General features: G+C 37.4%; 2 protein-coding genes across 4 annotated transcripts in view; one reads left to right on the plus strand and one right to left on the minus strand.

The window, feature by feature from the left end:
- Positions 1 to 1,229: 1,229 nt before the first annotated feature.
- On the plus strand, positions 1,230 to 4,784 carry mchr1b (melanin-concentrating hormone receptor 1b). The gene is made up of 2 exons (XM_028456147.1): positions 1,230 to 1,281; positions 3,751 to 4,784. Exons 1-2 carry the CDS (start codon positions 1,230 to 1,232, stop codon positions 4,782 to 4,784), a joined length of 1,086 nt encoding a protein of 361 aa, XP_028311948.1.
- A 6,364-nt stretch (positions 4,785 to 11,148) lies between these two features.
- usp43b (ubiquitin specific peptidase 43b) overlaps positions 11,149 to 19,048 on the minus strand; it is an 87,785-nt gene continuing 79,885 nt past the window's right edge. For 2 of the 3 annotated variants that reach the window (XM_028456027.1, XM_028456028.1), the window contains 2 exons: positions 16,598 to 17,710; positions 11,149 to 12,112 (listed from right to left, as the gene is read on the minus strand). In XM_028456027.1, coding sequence (XP_028311828.1) covers positions 12,102 to 12,112; positions 16,598 to 17,710 — 1,124 coding nt within the window. In that variant the 3' untranslated portion in view covers positions 11,149 to 12,101. The remainder of the gene's footprint in view (positions 12,113 to 16,597; positions 17,711 to 19,048) is intronic. The other variant, XR_003674688.1, reaches the window with a different exon arrangement.

A 19,048-nucleotide genomic window follows, 5' to 3' on the forward strand; every position in this document is an offset into this window, starting at 1 on the left:
AAAAAATAATCTAAATGTTAATTTAAATATTAAATCTAAATCTAAAGGTTAAACATTAAATATAAATGTTAAATAATAAATTTAAATCTAAATGTTACATTTTAATATTAATGTGAAATGTAAATGCTAAATAATAAATCTAAATATTAAATTGTACATCGAAATGGTAAATGGTAAATCTAAATGTTAATTATTAAATCTAAATATTAAATGTTAAATCTCAATGTTAAATATAAATTGAAATGTCATATTTTAATATAAATGCTAAATGTAAATTAAAAGATTAAATCAGGGCTTTCGCCTTTAATTGGCCATGTAATGTTATTACATTAATGGAATTTGTTCTCTGCATTTAACCCATCCCTGAGGAGCAGTGGGCAGCCATTTTGCGGCACCTGGGGAGCAGTTTGGGGTTAGGGGACTTGCTCAACATCCCACAGTGATGGCCCAGGTGAGGCTTGAACCAGCAACCCTCCAATTACAAGCCCAGCATTCTTAACCACTAGGCCACCACAAATTTTAGTATTACATTGTAAATCTAAATGCTAAATCTAAATCTAAATGCTAAATATTAAATCTACACGTTAAATTTAAATCTAAATGTTGAATATTACATTTAAATATTGAATCTAAATCTAAATGTTAAATGTAAATGCTAAATGATTTAACATTGATATTGTATTTTACAAGATAAGTAAATATCACAAATTTCACAGTTATTGCTGTAAATCTGGTCAAAAGTAACGAGAAAAAAAATTAACATACATTTGTTTTAGACAAGGTTTGTTGTAGAATTTAGCAAAAAGTTGCAGTTTATTTTAGCATGTGCAACTTTACAATCGGCGGCCCATAAGATGTCCCATAGGAATACAGAGGTTATTCAAACATTCATATTTTTGTTTTTAATAAGTACAACGTTATGTTAGTATAAAGGCTCTGGCCTTACTTTATCATAATACTTTAGTGAATGCCATTGAATACGATTAGAATAATAAGTATCAACGTCTTTGATTAACAGGAAAATTCCAACTGCGCGTGCCATTGGCCCCACCCCCCACTTTTTTTTTTTATGACTCACAAGAGTCACCGCGCGCTCCCCCACCGTCTCCAATGTGCACGCGGCATTTCATCCCTGAGGTCTGTGTTCAAACTGCGTCAGTTCAGTTGTTTTTTGTTTGCAGAGGGCTTTACATTATTTTATCTGCAACATTTCGCACCTGATAAAAACAATGGACGACATCGTGCTTAATTCTTCAGCTTCATCCATTAGTGTGGAAGACGGTAGGGTTGATAATTAAACTTTTTTTTTTTTTTTTTTTTAATTTTTAGTAAACTTACCACTTCATTACAGCCTAATTGTTCCATTCACTGTTACATTTCTTGTTTAAATAATAATGATCATACATTCAATTGCACTTCAGTCAGAAGTTTTTGTGTGCTTATTTATTATTTTTAACTCATTTTTGTTGTGAATTATACTTTATTTTCCCAGTTTTGCTTTTTGCTCCAAAAAAGGTTGTAGTCGTATTATTCATATTTTATATAAAAATTATTATATGAATTATATGTATATGTGATTTTTTTTTTTTTTTATCATTCTGCGTTAATGTTTTGAATATTTGTATGTCCTTACATTTTCCATATGCTACAATCTCACATTTACTATATATATTGTACATTTCATAAATGAATGAATGAAAGAAAAACAAATTTTAATTCAGTCCACAAAAATGCAGATACATATGGGGAGAAATTTGGGGAACCACTGGGATATTTCAGACTATATTTTTGCTTGTTTTACTGATCAACCTATTTCTTCTTTTTTATATTCCTCTTTTACTATTATTGACCAATTTCTAATGCAATCCATGAACATAGTGAATTATTTCATTTATAGCAATTTGATCTGTTGCTAAATTCTGCCATGCAATGGCTTTTCAGTGATTCACCATGAAACAGCCAAGTGGAGCAAGTTGCAAATGACTTCCTCTGGAAATCTTTATTAACATATTCTCTCAAGAGAAAAGCAAACTTTTCAGTGATTTTACCTTAATTGCAGCACTTAAAGCTCTTTCCTTTTTGTTTATTCTTTAAGCAGATTAACAGTGTTCTATAGTAGCGTTATGGAGATAGAGGAAATGCGCCATCACTAAGCAATTGTTTATATGAAAGCAGTAAGTGCTGCAATTATGTCTACGGTTTAAAAACCTGCTCTGTCTGACACAGCTATAGGTGACAGGGGTGAATATTTCTAAAACCTTTCTTTAAGGGATTGACAGCGTTAAATGTACAGTTCATCAGAGCAACTAAGCAGTTAGAGATTGAAGCACCATGGGAATGGTTTGAGCATGTGCAGTACGGCGGTGGTTCCCAAACGTTTCACAGTCCCATACCCCTTCAGACATTTAACCTGAAGTCATGTACCCCCTACTCCTGCACACTTAAAAAACATAATAATGTAATGTCATATACAATGTAGCCCTACAGTGAAATATGTCTCTGAATTTGACCTATCCTGTTGAGGATCATATACAACTAGAATATTTGCATCTCCTGAAGAAAATGCAAGTGAGGATGCAGGTGCAGTCCCGCTTCATTGAACACAGCATTAGCATTAGCCTATTATTAACATTAGCTAGCATTCCTTAACATTAATCTAACATTAACATTTGCTGGCATTAACCTAAAATTAAAGTTAGCATTAGCTAGCATTAACATAGCATTAGCATCAATATAGCATTAACTTAATATTTGCATTAGCTAGCATTAATTACCATTAGCATCAGCCTAGCAATAACATTAGTATTAGCTAGCATTAGCATCAATTAACATAGCATTAACCTTGCATTAGCATCAAACAAGGTATATATATATATATATATATATACACACACATATAATCATTGAATTAATTATATATTATTATATTATTTATTATATTTTTCTTTGTATTCTTTGTATTCCTTTGATGTTTCTTCATGAGGAACTGAAGAGCCCTCCATGCATTTCCTCATTCCCTGAGTGTTAGACTGACCGATTCGATACACAACAAAAAGGCAGCCAGGTCGCAGATGGTAGAGTGGGTTTTTTAAGGTTTCAAATTAAATTGTGCTGAACCCCTAGTAACTTCACATGTATTATTTTGTCATTAAAATGTGCAATGGTGAGTCATTTTGACTAAACATTATGAAAAAAAGACACTTTGCATTGAGGATGATGATTGAATACATAAGGTGAGTGCATGGTTAAAATGTAACAATATATCACATTGTTTTGGGTGAAAATTGTAATTTCTAATTAATATTTAAAAATGTCTTGATATATAATCTATTGCTATCTATAATAAATAACACTAGGTGTAGTTTAATGCACTTTCACGCCAGGGCTACTGACCGACTTGTGAGGTGCATTTTTTTTTGGAACTGTGACTTATATATTGTTTCTAGGAGTGTATGCTTCAACTTTTGAATTTTTTACAAGAAAATAAAGACAATAAAATCTCAACAGTCCTAACTACCAAATCACGATATTTAATAATGTAATTTCAATAAAATCGGTCTTCAAGTATTGTGGTTAAAATCAAATCAGAAAAAAAAACATAATCCCAGCCCTAATAGTTGTAAAAAAGGATTAGATTCACCCTCTAACAGTGCAGAAAAATATAAAAAGGAAACACAGGAAGAGTTTTTTTTGTTGGTTGTTTTATTCTGACAGCCTGCTTTGTTTATGTGTTCATGTCTTTTCTCTCAGATCATGAGCAGTACAACCATGTACTCATGCCCAGCATCTACGGTGTCATCTGTTGCCTTGGGACAATTGGAAACTGTTTGGTTATCTACACTATTGTGAAGAAGACCAAGTGTTGCTCCAATCAGACGGTACCGGACATATTTTTCTTCAGCCTCTCTATAGCGGACCTGCTCTTTCTGCTTGGCATGCCCTTCCTCATCCACCAGCTCATAGGTAATGGATCCTGGTGTTTTGGTGCCATCATGTGTACGGTCATTACAGGGTTAGACTCCAACAGTCAGACTGTAAGCACATATATCCTAACCGTCATGACTCTGGACCGATATTTGGCCACTGTTCACCCTATTCGCTTTAAGGGAATGAGGACCCCCCGTATGGCTGGAGCTGCGGTGGCCTTGGTGTGGGCGTTCTCTCTGATCTCCATCACTCCGGTGTGGATGTACACTGGACTTATGCAACTCAAGGATGGCGCTGTCGGCTGTGCCCTCCTGCTCCCTAACCCGGCCACAGGCACATATTGGTTTACCATCTACCAGTTCTTCTCAGCTTTTGCTTTGCCTTTGGTGGTTATTTGTGGGGTCTATGTCCAGATCCTTCAGAACATGTCTACCTCGGTGGCTCCACTGCCCCCACGAAGCCTGAGGGTGCGTACAAGGAAGGTGACCCGTATGGCGGTGGCAATCTGCCTGGCGTTCTTCATTTGCTGGGCTCCGTACTACATTTTGCAGCTTGCCCATCTCGGGGTGCAACAACCCAGTTTCGCTTTCAGATACGTCTACAACATTGCCATTAGCATGGGTTACGCTAATAGCTGCATTAATCCTCTGATCTACATCGTGCTGAGTGAAACCTTCAAAAGGCAGTTCAACATAGCCGTCCGGCCTCCGCACAGGCTTTTCAAAGTGGCCCCGACTTTAGATGAAGACGGGATGGTTCTGAAGATGCCACAGAATGCTTTTCCTCTGTCTCAGTCCAGGTCACCAAGATTTGGACCGCTGCTTCATAACATGCCGGTTTCTGAGGCCGAACACTGAAAGAGTGTATTCCAACTGTATGAATGCACACTAGGAAGTAGTTTCTTATTTAATTTGACAAAAGAACATCAAGGAAATAGCTAGAAGGTCAGTTTTATTCAGTCTTTCATCTGCAACTCCTGCAATTCTATTGAATCTCTTGAACAAAGAGTCACATTTCTAATTACCCATGAAAGACTAACATTGTCGGCAGTGGAATATCACTAACTGCCACAGAAGTATCAGATTGTGAATGTTGGTTCCAACCATATTGTCAATTGGAAAAATAGTTGACAAATAAACCAATGTGAAGGTAGGGCCATCATCAGGGCCTCTACTCATTAGCAGTGTTGCATTCAAGACCACACTATCCAAGAACAAGACTTGCCTGAGACGAGAATGCACCGAGACCAAGACAAGTCCAAGACTTTTGGGACTTGAGACCAAGACCATAAAAATCTAAACTACAACAAGGTTTGAACAGTTAAAGAGCATTCTCTCTTTCATTTTAGTTTTATTTGCTTTTAAATACATTTGAGAGACAAAAAGCACAACATGCAAAAATCTCAAACCTTGAAAAATGTGTTCAACTAAATTCTGGCACAAAATAAATCTTTGTTAAAAGCCACCGATAAGTCAGGAATTATTTAGGATATTTGAAAACAAGATATTTATTTGTCAGGTGAACGAGGCCTAAAGTAAGTGTTCAGAGGTAATTCTGACGAGAAATAAGATGGCAGAACAATCAGCGAGCAAATGCTAAGTGTTTTTTATAGTCAAATTACAGCATTAACTATTCAGGAACAGTTCTAGTCAATCCATGGCCGAAACAAGAATGGGTAAAAAAAACCCTCTAGAGTCCAGACAAGACCATGATTTTCCAAATGGTCTCCAAACCAAAACCAGATTTGACTACTAGAACACCACTCATTAGACTTAGCAAAAGAAGAAGAATCAAGGCGTTGACCTTTATTTATTGTCACATATATTTTTACACATATACAAAATTTGTTCTCACCCATCACTGAGGAGCAGTGGGCAGCCAAGGCCTGGCGAGCAGTTGGAGGTTAAGGGACTTGCTCAACATCCCACAGTGTTGGCCTGGGTGAGACTCGAACCGGTGACCCGATTACAAACCCGCTGTCCTTAACCGCTAGGCCACCACTTCCCACCGCTAGGCCACCACTCCCCCACATCAAACAATCACGTGTATAAAATGTTTAGGTTGACATGAATGCTTGAATTTGACTACCTCTCTTTGTCGTAAAAGATTGTTGCAACCTTTCCAAGCAACAGGACTTACCAACATTGTCCTTATCCAGAGTCAGATGATACTAGCATGTCTGCAATCCTGGGTTTTTTTTTCTCCAAAAGAGAGGCCAGAAATTGATTTGCATTTAATCCTTGAAAAAGCTCCATCTTTACCTGACATAGACATGACCCTTTAAGAATTCTTCTAGGAGTCATGGTAGGGGAAGATGGTAAGATGTGGTTGACTAAAAACGGAGATCGTTGCAAAAAGAAAAACCTACATTACGTTTTAACGAACCCAGTCCTGTGTTTTCCTGAAATACCCCATATCTTATTGTTTGATTGCACCGTTCATGGCTATAGTTTAAAAATTCCATCTTGAAGGTCAACTTTAGCCATTTTAAATATCTATTCCCCCCAAAAGCTCACATTATAGGACAGCATAAGATAAACTTATTTAGATGTTTTTTTATTACAATGACAATAAAATGTTTATAGTTTTGTTTTGGGTAGAATAATGTTGTTTGGCTCTTTTGTCTGTTTTAACTGGCTGCTTTCATTCCCTCAGATTAACATCAAGGCACGAGAGAGGAGTTTTTGTTGCAGGATGCTGATTTGTTTATAGAGTATGATACAGTCTTTGACTTTTCCCTCATCCTCAGGGAATTGGCTATATTTATGAGTTCTGTTATCAAATGAGAGAAAACAAAATAGAGAAAGCAATTTGCATTGGAGTTATGGCATTTCACATGGAAAATAACAGACATATATGTTTTCTATGGAGAAGTGGTTCCCAAACTATTCACAGTCCCGTACTCCTTCTGAAATTTAACCTGAAGCCATGTACAAAATACTCCTGCACACTTAAAAACATTTCTTAGTTTTCTGTTTTTTGACAAATTGGCAAAAATCTAAATAAAAGCTATTTTACATTGTCATTATGGGGTATTTTGTGTAGAATCTTGAGGAAAGAGATTAATTTCATATGATTTGGAATAAGGCTGTAACATCACAAAAAAAGTGAAGCACTGTACATACTGAACGCACTATAGGGCAATTTTTGGCAATGCATGGCGGTTCCTGACTGCTGCACTACTTATATTGTAGTTTCTAATGTTGTCACACTGTTTTTCCACGTAGCCCCTATGACAATTTGCGTACCCCTGGGGGTACCCATACTCCACTTTGGGAACCTAGGTTATATAGAGCATTAAGAATGGCTGAAGAAATTTAATTGCTATCAGTTTGAGGGAGGATCCCATTCTCATGAAAAATGTAGTTTTGTGCTTTAATGTTCACTGTAGATATTTATGCTCTATAATTTTTACTTTAAAAAAAATGCCCCAAAACAACATGTTTTGGGGCAAAAGGGGTTTAAATTAGTTAATGTATTTTACAATGACATTAATGTAACGATCCCTTTTAATAAGTGCTGACTTGCTGAGTTCTGCTTCCTAATGATGGGATGAGCTGATATCAAAGGATTAAAGACACATCGTAATACAAGCCCTACTGCAGTCCTCGTGGTAGAATTTCTGACACATCCTTATGGAAACTCATACAGGCAGTCGGAGTGTAAAACCCTCAATCTTTATCCGAGAAAGTTGTGCAAGATTTACGTGTATATTTTGTGTGTGTTTGTCTTTTTGTGTAATCTGGATTTTCTTTTTTTGTATTCAAAAGTTTGTGATCACAATTGTTGGATTATACAATTACCATATACTGCCATACCATATAATGCATTAGGTTTAATGTCATTTTAATACACTTTCAGATATGTAACTTATTATGTCTTCAACAACAAAAATAACTCTCTCTGACAAACTTCTTTGAATTCTTGCTTTTTACGTGAAATATTGTTTTCAAAAGTGTATAGTTGTTGCATTGCACATTCAACAGTGTGCATTTATTACTTGACTGCATACAGCCATTAGAAACAATCATTATCTGAACAGAAAATGCATACTTATAATAGAAATCATTCTTTCACTTTGTATGATGACTCTATGGGCTACAACTTGTGCGACTAGTATAGGATGAAACACTGCTAAAGCTAGCCGCTGCTGCTAAAGTCCACAGACTGATTATGCTACGGTATCGTGCACGTCGTTTCCCGAGAGCCAGGAAAGGCGACACACATGGAGCTGCCCTGGCTATCATTTCGTATGCCAACATGACGCTTCCTCTCATACATGTTTTGATTTGTTATATTAATTTATTTCACAAACGTGAGTGTTGGGCCGCTCTTTGCTGGACATCAAGCCTGCAGGGACAGTATACACACCGGGTAAAGCGAACGTAAAACGCGTTGGTGTCGTAAAATTCTTCCCATCTGTGTTTGACTAGTTTTGCCTGAGGCCAGGTCCCGGATGTGTGGCAGAAAAAAATTAATTGAAAAATGGAATTGGAGAGGACAGAAACTGAATAGAGAATGAATTAAGGAGTTGAATTTTTCAATTAAATGAAATACAGTTTAAATTTTATCATGATACACATTCAAACCAATAGATTCAATTTCAAATTAGACCAATTCAGATTCAGATTTTAAAAGCAAGTATTCAATTCCTACTGGCACAAGTTTATCCCATATAGTTTGTCTTAATGATATTGTATTTGTAGTGTGGCAAAGTTCAGCATAATTGAAATCAAAATTTTGAAAAGTGAAAAAAAACTATGTTTTGAATGTTTGATGTAGTTTTCTTCTTGTGAAGGCAGTCTGTGCCTCATTCACTTTTGCTGTATTATTGTGGAGCTTTACTGTAATGTGATTGAATAAACACAGAACCTGGGGGGACAGAGCTTTCTCTGTCAATGCCCCCACCCTCTGGAACTCCCTCCCACACCACATCCACAACTGCACCGACCTCCCACCTTTCAAATCACTTCTCAAAACTCACCTGTGCACAAAGCATATTTAAGTTGACATTAAACTGCTGTTAAGCAGATAATCTGTGACATTATTCTGAATGTTGGGAGAAAATGTCATCATTTTGAATCCTTAAACAATGCACTGCAGATGGGAAAACCCAAAACGTCCAGGTCTGCATAAATCACTCACAGAAACGAAAGTCATTAGTGAGAAAAAAAACAACAAAAAACTGTGTTTAATATGAAAGAACATTTGCAGGATATTAAGTAGATGCAGATCAGAGATTAGGTCTTTTGCAATTCAACTGCATGGACAACATCTATTATTGTTAAACAACAACTTGGAAACATACTCTCTTAATCTGGTACATAAATTACATAATTACAGGTACAAAAAGTAGACTTTTAAAAAAGTTAATAAAATATAATATACTCTCGCACACAATCCATTCCACACACACACACACTACCACTTCATTTTGGTACAGTGTTGTTAAACAGTAATGTATAAGCATGTGAGCGCACAAAGTGATTCTCAAACTTTCAGTCAAGGTGCCAGAGACCAGGAACCCCCCACTATACCTGAAGGTGTTTGAACACAGGCATGAACATTGAAGAACAGTCATGTGGAGACAGGGCCATCTATAAGGGGGAATAAAGGGGAGAGCTTTTTGGGGCCCATCCATAAAGTCAGCAAAATAATGGTCCATTGTTTTATGAATGTGTAATAATGACATTCATGTATTTATCTGAATAATATCTACTGTTATCCAGGAAGTTTATTATTATTTATAGTATATAGTCATCCTAAAGATGTAAATCCTTGTTTTAATCAGAAATAAAATGGGTTAAAAATGGTGGAAAAAGTGGTGAAATGGGATTTCAAAAACCACAGAAATTGGTCAAAATTTGCAAATTAGAGTGGCCAAAAACGGACAGAAAAAGTAAAATGGGTCAAAAGTGTCAATATTTGAATAATTAGTTTAAACTGGTAAATTATGGTCATGACAAATCATGAATGTGGTTCAATTGGCAAAAATAAGCATGAGGTGGAAAAAGTGGTGGAAAATGCCAAAAATGTCTTGAAAGTGGTGGAAAAAAGGCATTTAAATTTGATGGAGAAGTGGCAGAAATGGGAGTAATGTAGCAAAAATGCATTAAAAGGAGCAAAAATATTTCAGGAAAAAGTGATGAAAATACGGCAAGTTTTGGTGTTTGGCAGAGAAAGTGTAAAAATCAGCCAACATTAACTCAAATTGTTACCTCCCAGTGTCTCGCGACCCCAAATGGGGTCCCGACCCCAAGTTTGAGAACCCCTGATTTACAACATAAAAACAAAATCATGACAGAAATCCAACTGTCGGGGGGGGGGAAAAAACAAGTTGTTTTGATGGTCCCTTTTGTTTTTAATTAAACAAATCAGAAACGCAATGCAAGCATGACCAGCAGATTTGAACGCATCCGTTTTCTGCAAATTCTACAAAGCGTGACTATCATTAGTGCTGACTGATGACGAAGACAGTTTTAAACAAATTCTTAATGACTCGGATTGAAATTGCACAGTTGAGTTCTTTAAGCTTGAATACCACCATCAACTGATAATAAACTTTATTTGCTATATTCGACCAAATGCTGACAAACACTGAAGCAAAGGGAACGATATCAACTCTGATGTTTTGCTACTTGTGGCATGTACTGTATTTCTATTTTTAATTCTGAGTCAGATGTTGCCATAGGAAAATTATGAACGAATGGAAACACATCTATAAGATAGATACCATCTGATCACCGACATCATGAGTGTTTGTGTAAGTGCTTTACCCTTAGAATGCTCTCCAGGCTCCGCACTGTGGCTGCTCCCCACATGGAGGAGAACACTTCATCAAAACGAAAATCAATATTCCTAAAAGATCACAAATGAGCTTCCGTGCCTGATATCCATAGGGGGGGATTAGATGTTATATTCAATATTAATGCATGAATTAATCTCATAAATAAAGTATGCAGCATTTTAAAATGTAGTGTTCTAGTCAGGGTTGGGGTCAATTGTAATTGTTATTGCGTAATTAATAATTAGTAACACTTATGGCATAATTATATTGGTAATTGTAATTAAAAAAATATGTTGTTGTAATCGTAATGAAATTGTAATTGAGTTCAGATAATTGCTTGTAATTGTAAATGACATGAAAAGTTTATAGAAATTGTCAATTACAATTTAACGCAGAACTGGGGAACCACGTTACAGTTCTACCTACAGTTAACAATTATTTTTATATCATATCATATCAAGTTTTCACACATTTATCATTTGAAAAAATATTAAAACCTATATTTTCATTGATTAGGAAGCCTAACAAGGTAACCAATACATAGGAAGGAAATCAGACGATAGATATTTGTTTTTAGTGTATTTTACACACTGATTTTGGACCCATTATAAAAAGAGATGCTAACAAAAAGCTTTTGAATTGTAATTGAAAATGTAATTGTAACTGAAAAATGGAATTGGTTTTAGTCATCCCTTTGCCAAGTACTGCAATAAGGCAAAGCCAAATTGTGCCTTTTTTTGGTTAAATATATTTATCAAGCTTAGATGTTTTTGTGGAAATAAACTGGGACTGCATCAGTTATGAATAATGAATAATAAATGCTGGGGGAATATGATAATTGGAAGATAATTGTTGAAAGTTTTTCATTTGTATTAGACATGCATGTATGTTTAAAAAAGTGTCATAACCATTCATAGTTCAACATAGAACATTTACGTTGAAGTAGCAAGGGCTAAAATGTAATTTATAAAGAGCAGAGGACCTAGAAAGAAGCCCTGGGGGACGCCACAGGAGGTGAAAGCACATGGCAGAGAATAGTTACTAAGCATATTTAAAACAAATCTATCTGTGAGGTGGGAGCGGCTTCACTGACACACTGTGCTTCACGTGATGATTTGATAAACGTCTGGGTGAAATCGACAAACAATACGCTAACATTTCTGGTCACCGTTCAACATTTAAACTGTACTTGTCAAACAATTTTCTTACAGCAGAGTCCACTCTCTCGTCAGTAGTCCTGACTGTGCATAGATTTGACCTTTAAGACACACACAGGTAAAGGTTTCTAACAGTCCTATAACAGAGGAAGAGATGTACGCTCACACCTTCTGCTGGTGTGCGCCTCCAGGAGCTGCATGTAGAAATCAGCTGAGAGGTCCTCATGCTGTCACAGGGGCACTTTGGGTAAATAAAAACACACACATTAAAATCAGCATTGATTCTTGTTGTATAATTCTGCAAAAAGCTTACGATGGTACCTTAAATACAGGTTAGCTAGCAGCTAATTGACAACAGTAGCATTTTTTCACAATAAATAACACGCAAATAGTATTAATGCTAATTATTTGTTGTTAAGGGTGTGAAGGTATTTACCTACATACGTTACACAGTATTATTTATTATTTTTTTATTATCAGAAAAAAGGTCAGGATTAATAAACATCAGCAGTTAGGGTTAAGGGACTTGCTCAATATGCTACAGTGATGGCCCATGTAGGATTTGAACCTGTAACCCTCCGATCTCAAGCCCGATTTTTGCCTGTTGTTCTTAAAGTCCTTCTATTGCTGCCAGTGGCGGCTGGCCAATAGCTTGAGTAAGACATAAATAAATAAGAAACATTAACAATGAATTACAAATACTACAAAACAAATGTATATCTATATTTAGATAATCAGAATAAATATTATATTGATAATGATTATGAGTAAAGAATTATTTCGTTCATCTACGTCAATTGGTGACGTGTTTCCACCTTGGGACGCACTAATCTATACCCATTCACTCTCGTTAAAAGTTGCACATGCGCAATAACTCCTCTTCAATACAAGTCTATGAACAGCAGAGACCATCGGCGGCTGCTCAGTTACACACCACCACCCTCCTTCCACGGTAGGGACTGACGTCACAGTCGTCTGTCATAAAGTGTCTGATTGACAGGTGAAGCCGTGGGACGATAGACGCGGAGAAGCAAAATAAAGAAAAAGAAATTCAATTCTGCTTTTTAACACTAGCATGACCAGAGTGGTGTCATTTGACACCTATACCTATAAAGTCCAAGCTGGTGTCAGATGGCGGGTGTGAACAACTCAGCTTGTGACCATTGTTATGTTACTGAGGCCACTACTCCCCCCTCAGCTAGGGTGGGGGGGTGGCTGGGTTGGTTTCAGGACACAAAGACCTTTTGTATTCTCCTTTGTGTTTCTCATACAGCAGCTACATAGAGGTTGCAACTTATATTTCAACTTTTGCAACAGAAAGTAGTAAGTAGTAATAGTGAGACGGCAACAGTTTGTTTGCTGCATTCTTGGTGAAATTTATTTAATAGAGATTTTGTGAACATTTCTGGCACTGCCACACCTCCTTTATGCATTTGCCACATGCAAACTTGTCACAATACATACAACGCTTGGTGGCACGGTTTTTCCTGCAGCAACACTTCACCTGGCACAATGCCCTTTTCCCCACATCAGGTGTGGGTGGTTGTTGCTGAAGGTTTTGCTCATTCACCTCCTTGGCTGCCATATGAGACTGGGCAAGCTCATTTGCAAGCTCCAGCAAGAAGTCCACCCTTCTCTCCTTGACCCCAGTGCATGCCTGATAAAGCACATGTGCGTTCAGCGCTGCAATGTCAATCATGTTGTAAAACACAGCGACTGGCCAATGCCGTGTTCCTGAACGCACAGTGTACTTTCGAACCATCTGGTCCATGACGTCCACACCGCATTTCATGCTGTTGTAGTCGGTGACTGTGTTCGGCTTTTTTTTCCGAGTAGCCTCAGTCTCCACCACGCTGTGCACGCTACTGAGGAGGCAGACAGTCTTCTTTCGTTTGGGCACATAAACAGTCAGTGTGGCACCAGAGGTTGAAAACACTTCTGTGCTGAATTCCTCACGGGCCAAATTCTTTTTAGCTGAATCTGGAAGCTCCCGGCGAATCTTATTGACTGTGCCAAGGAGGGTGGTCTTTCGGCTGTGCAGTCGACGTGCTAGTGACAATGAAGTGAAAAAATTGTCGGTTGTAACAGTTCTTCCTTTGTCCATAAACGGTTCCATAAGCTTCATCACCACATTTTCAGACAATCTCTCCCCAGGTGGACGACTGGGGTCTTTGCCAAGATATGGGATGATTTTGCACACATACTTGGATTTAAGGTCACATGCCACACAGAACTTGATACCAAACTTGTCCGGCTTCGTACTTCCGCATTGGGTCAAAGGTTAAGAGGGATAATGTCAGCATAACTGATGGTGTAAACAGAGATTTAGATTGTTTTTCCCTGTTGAAGCATTGATTCTTTGTGCATCTTGTGCACTTTCTTCAAATTTGTAAAATAATAGCTTAATAAAATAATCATGGACCTGGTTAGTGAATGGTGGACCTCGTGAATTTACCTTTTTGAAGTGAGAACTCAAACAGTCCTTTTCACACTCGGAAATCTCGCTTTACCATAAATAGCAACAATACATTTTATTTATAAGCACTTTTCAAAAACAATAAAGGTAAATAGTGAATACTGTTAATACTGTTTTTCTTTTTCTAATTTTATTTATTGTGGTTTATTAATTGATCACAACACACATGGCTCATATTAATTTGGCCATTCTTATCCAATAATTCCATATAATGTTATTTGGATTAACAAACATCTACCTGGGAGAAACTAGTTTCTCAACACTGGCCATCATTTACACCAACCCCCAAAGTTTGTCACTGCCCAGCTGCACATTCCGATCGAATGGCTTTATTTACATAAGAGAGGTGGCCCCACTGAGTTGCAAATGAGTGTCATTTGGCGGCCTCTGGGCAGGGCAACAGGAGTAAGAAAACCTTGGGCATGCTAGTGTTAAAGCACTTTTCAGAAACGGAAAAAAAAAAAAAAAAAAACATGAACAAACTAGGAACTACATTTGTCAATTTCCAATCTTGAATATGTCCATATTTTAAATTATGTATCCTTTTTCTGCAGTTCTGTGACCGCAATTTTCCTTACTTATTTGTTCAACTCTGCACAAACCTTGTTTATAGTGTATGTCTATTTTGGAGTTGTCGGCCCTCCTGGAGAAAAATGCACCAGCCGCCATTGATTGCTGCCAAAACGACCATAACCCCTCAAGGGATTGACTACAAAAAAAACTCTTTGGATATGCTGTGTTATCTAGACCCTCACAAGTCCTGTCTGGACTCAATGGCAGTCCTCAAACAGAGGTTTGATTGAATAGAGATGTGAGAAATCTCCAGGCCAAACCAACACCTCAAAATTGGTTTTCATCTCTTCCCATAGATAGAGGCCACTACCCTCAGGGAGTAACCTTGTTTTCATCAGTATGATGATACCCCAACCCCACCAGAAAACACATTTACACAGTCTATCTCATGACAACAATAATAAAAATCACAGTTTTAATAACCCTGGTCTAGGAGTTCATGTATATCTGGTTGTGTCATTTGAGCAGAACTTTATTCTGCGAGTCTCAATGACAACTAGGGATGTAACGATTCACTCAACTCCCGATACGATTCGATTCACGATTCTGGGTTCACGATACGATTCTCTCACAATTTATTTTAGATTGAAAAATATTTCTTTATTTTTTTTGGGAAAAAAAACTAGAAAATACTGGACTATTTTCCTTTTATTTTTCATTGTCAAAAGAATCCCTTGATAAACTATTCAAAACAATGCAATTTAACTAAAAATAAATCTTGAATGAAATAAATAAAGGAATAATACAAATGAAGAAGAAGCCTATTAATTTAAATTCTGGTTCTATAGTAAACAAGGCAAAACTACATAATAGTTCTTTTTCTTTTTAACAATTGGACTTAAGAAAAAAAAAAAAACAGTCTGCAATGTATTTACGTCAGATATTTGTTTGAACCAGCAGAGGGCGCTGGTAACCCAGTGGTCGGTTGGGATGCAGCCATTCTGTGCAGTGAAGAAGAGATGCTATGCTAGCAGACAGAGCTAATAGAAAAACGTGACTTTTACAGATATTCACGGAATATTACAAATATTCTTTCAGTGCTAAAGGAGTAAGGAACCATTTTAGAACATGTTTAAGAGTAGAAGGCGGCCAGAAAAAAGTAGTAGCAGATTCCGCCCGCCGCCTCAGCATTTGGACAAGAGAAGGATAAATATATGGCGCCCTCTGCTGTTTAAAAAAGTACTGCGATTAAATTTTCAGAAAATCGATATGAACCGTGATACCTGTGAATCGATTTTTAACTGCCTTACGATTAATCGTTACATCCCTAATGACAACTGTTGATTGGTCGAAAATTTGAAGTCTGCTGGACCAGGAGACTGTAATCGTCCTGTGCGTCATTGATGTTGTTGAGTGGTCCGTTTGGTAATGAGTTTCAACTGTTAATCATGTTATCTGGTGACCAGTTATATACTGTGCTACACAACAATTTAGTCTGTGCTGTACGGCTGCTAATCCCACTAAATTTTTGACACCAAATAATCCATCCATTCATTTTCGACAATAATGGAAAAACTGCTCTCAGTCTGATTAACTGTTCATTTTAACCTGATCATTGTGAAACAAACTGCTACACTGCCAGATGATTGAAGGCCAATAATACTCAGGTATTTTTCTTTTACTTCTAGCAGTCAAAAATAATGTATGTTATGTTGTCTTAGTACATTCTGTTCCTACCCAGTGAGGTGGTGCTGTATCGCGTCCGCTGCACAGTGGCGTACCCGCTTTTGTCCAACAGCAGGGCGCGGTGAGATGGCGGTATGCCAACGTCCCCGTTTCTCTGCAGTGAGGCGCACCTGAGAAATGTCAAATCCAACTTCCTCTGGATGTTACTAGAGCTGTGAGTGCGTTTAATGTCAACAGGGTCATGGTTTCTCGGCTTCCCGTTGACCAGCTGAGCTTTGCAGTTCTTGGTGTTGCACGGAGGAAGGATGTGACCCTTGTGTCTGTCTTCAAAAGCCACTGCGGTCAGAGCCCCATTAGAGAGAGACAGTTTAGATACATCATGACTGGACGCCTTTCCGAAATGTCCAAAGCCGTTAATCTGTCTCTCCAGGCCTCTGGTCGGTGATGTCTTAGGAAAGTCTTTCTTCATGAAAACAGGTTTGAAAAAGGACAGGAGGTTTTCCTGGCTCCGACCGTCCTGTTCAATATGTTCCCTTCCGTCCTGACCCAACAAGTCTTTTTGTGCTCTGAATGACACCATTGTCTGGACCTTGCTTCTTCTAAGTGTAGAGTCTCTGCTTGGAGGTGCGCTATGGCTGATGTGGCCATCCAGAATGCCTCCTCTCAGCAGCTGGAGGTCCAAAGTCCTACCTTGGTCAGGCCTCTGCCTCTTAGACAACCTATGTCTCAGAGAATCATCATCTCTGCTGCTTCTAACAATGTGGCTGAAGTTCCTCTCCAAACAAGTTCGCCTCTGTCCCTCAGGCATTTTGGGTGAGTAGCACACGTCAGAACCGAGTCTGTCCGTACCGCTGAGGCTGCTGCCACTGGGTGAGCTGCAGTCCTGTCCCGTTTCAAACGCTTTCCCATGGACACTCCTAAGAGGTGGTGTGGCCACCAGAGTGATGATTGGCTCTTTGGTGCATCGTGGCCGGCGTCCAGACTCCAAGTACTCTACCAGCTCTTCAGACTGGGCTTGGACGGAAGGCTTAATGCGGTCTTTGGAGCCAAAGGACCAGCGCAGAGGAAGGACTTTGTTCAGAGCTTCCTTAGGCTTTGTTGGAGATTTCATGCTTACGCTCCTGCCTGGGGCGCCTCGGACAAACTGATTGACTTCCAATCCACCTTTAAGAAAAAACAAAACACCACAAGACATTTGAAATTCCTTACATGCACACACAATCCTGAGTTCTTTACATAGTTTATGCATTCAAACCAAAAGCTTTAAGGCTTTACGACTGTGATTAAGACTGAAAGTATGTTGTTCATTAGACAAGCTAAACCAACCTTTTTCAAAGCTAATCAATAGTGCGACGGGCTACCAGTTTACTTATTAAATACCAAATTGTCACATTTCACTTTAAGTTTCAACATGTAACACTTTATTCCTCCTAATTTATGCATTTGTTTCATTTTCATTACGTTTCACAGGAAATCATCATGTTCCCTTTTTACTAGCCACTAACAACTTTAACTAATCGTAAAACATGTAACAGGTTTGTGCAATTTAACCATTATGTGATATTTTACAAAAATCCTCTTTGCATTTAAGAAAAAAATATCCTATCACAACCCATATACCAAATCTGTGACACTTTTAAACATATGTCACAATGTTTTAGTGAAAATAAAATCATCTGTATTATTTATCTTTGTAAATTTGAAGCCTGGTAAGTAAATCAGATTTTAGATGGAGGGCTACCTTCCACGGGGATCATGTTGGTGACCCCTGAGCTAGACTAAACTTAAAACTACTACTTGACACAAAACACAAACAGTGAAAATTAACCCCATGTTGGGACATTTCAAAACTCTAATCTCTTTAGAAGATATATTTTGGTTCACTGCTGTTTAACAGCAAGGGCAAATTCACACATGCAAAAAAAATCTGTTCAAAATCAAAAGTTATGGGAGTAAAGTGTATAATTATCGTGAAAAAGTGTTAACCTCACATACGGGGTTCATTTGATTTAGTTTTAGTCTTAGACTTTTGACTAAAATGCTACTTAGTTTTAGTCGGAATTTAGTCATCAGGACTATTTCAGTTACATTTTAAATCATGAGTTTAACAATTTCATTATTTACAGATCCAATTAAAATGTACCAACCTTATATAGGATGGTATTAATGTTTGGATCACTTAGCGGCTTGTCCCGCCTTCCACGCAACTAAAGTAGTTTTCATTGGATACCTTCCAAAAAATGAAGTTCTCAACTTAGTTCGGATTGAATTTCATCCCATCTGAACAATTGTAGTTTCTTTTTTATTAGTTAACAAAAGTATACCATCTGTATACTATAGTTTTCGTTCATGTGTAGGCTATTTAAAAAAAAAAACTTAATAAATCAGTGAAAACTATGACAAAAATGTACATGAAAGGTTCTTAAGGAAGTTAATTTAACCGTGGTGTAGGTGTAAACTTTTCTTAATTCGTTTCTACTGCAATAAATTAAATTTTACATT

Source organism: Gouania willdenowi, chromosome 8 (genome assembly GCF_900634775.1).
Source record: "Gouania willdenowi chromosome 8, fGouWil2.1, whole genome shotgun sequence".
NCBI lineage: Eukaryota > Metazoa > Chordata > Actinopteri > Blenniiformes > Gobiesocidae > Gouania > Gouania willdenowi.

What these genes read in the sequence shown, in the direction of transcription:
- mchr1b (XM_028456147.1), top strand. Translation starts at nt 1,230, where the DNA reads ATGGACGACATCGTGCTTAATTCTTCAGCTTCATCCATTAGTGTGGAA. An exon ending in ATCCATTAGTGTGGAAGACG is followed by an intron (nt 1,282 to 3,750) that starts GTAGGGTTGATA and finishes CTTTTCTCTCAG; the next exon opens with ATCATGAGCAGTACAACCAT.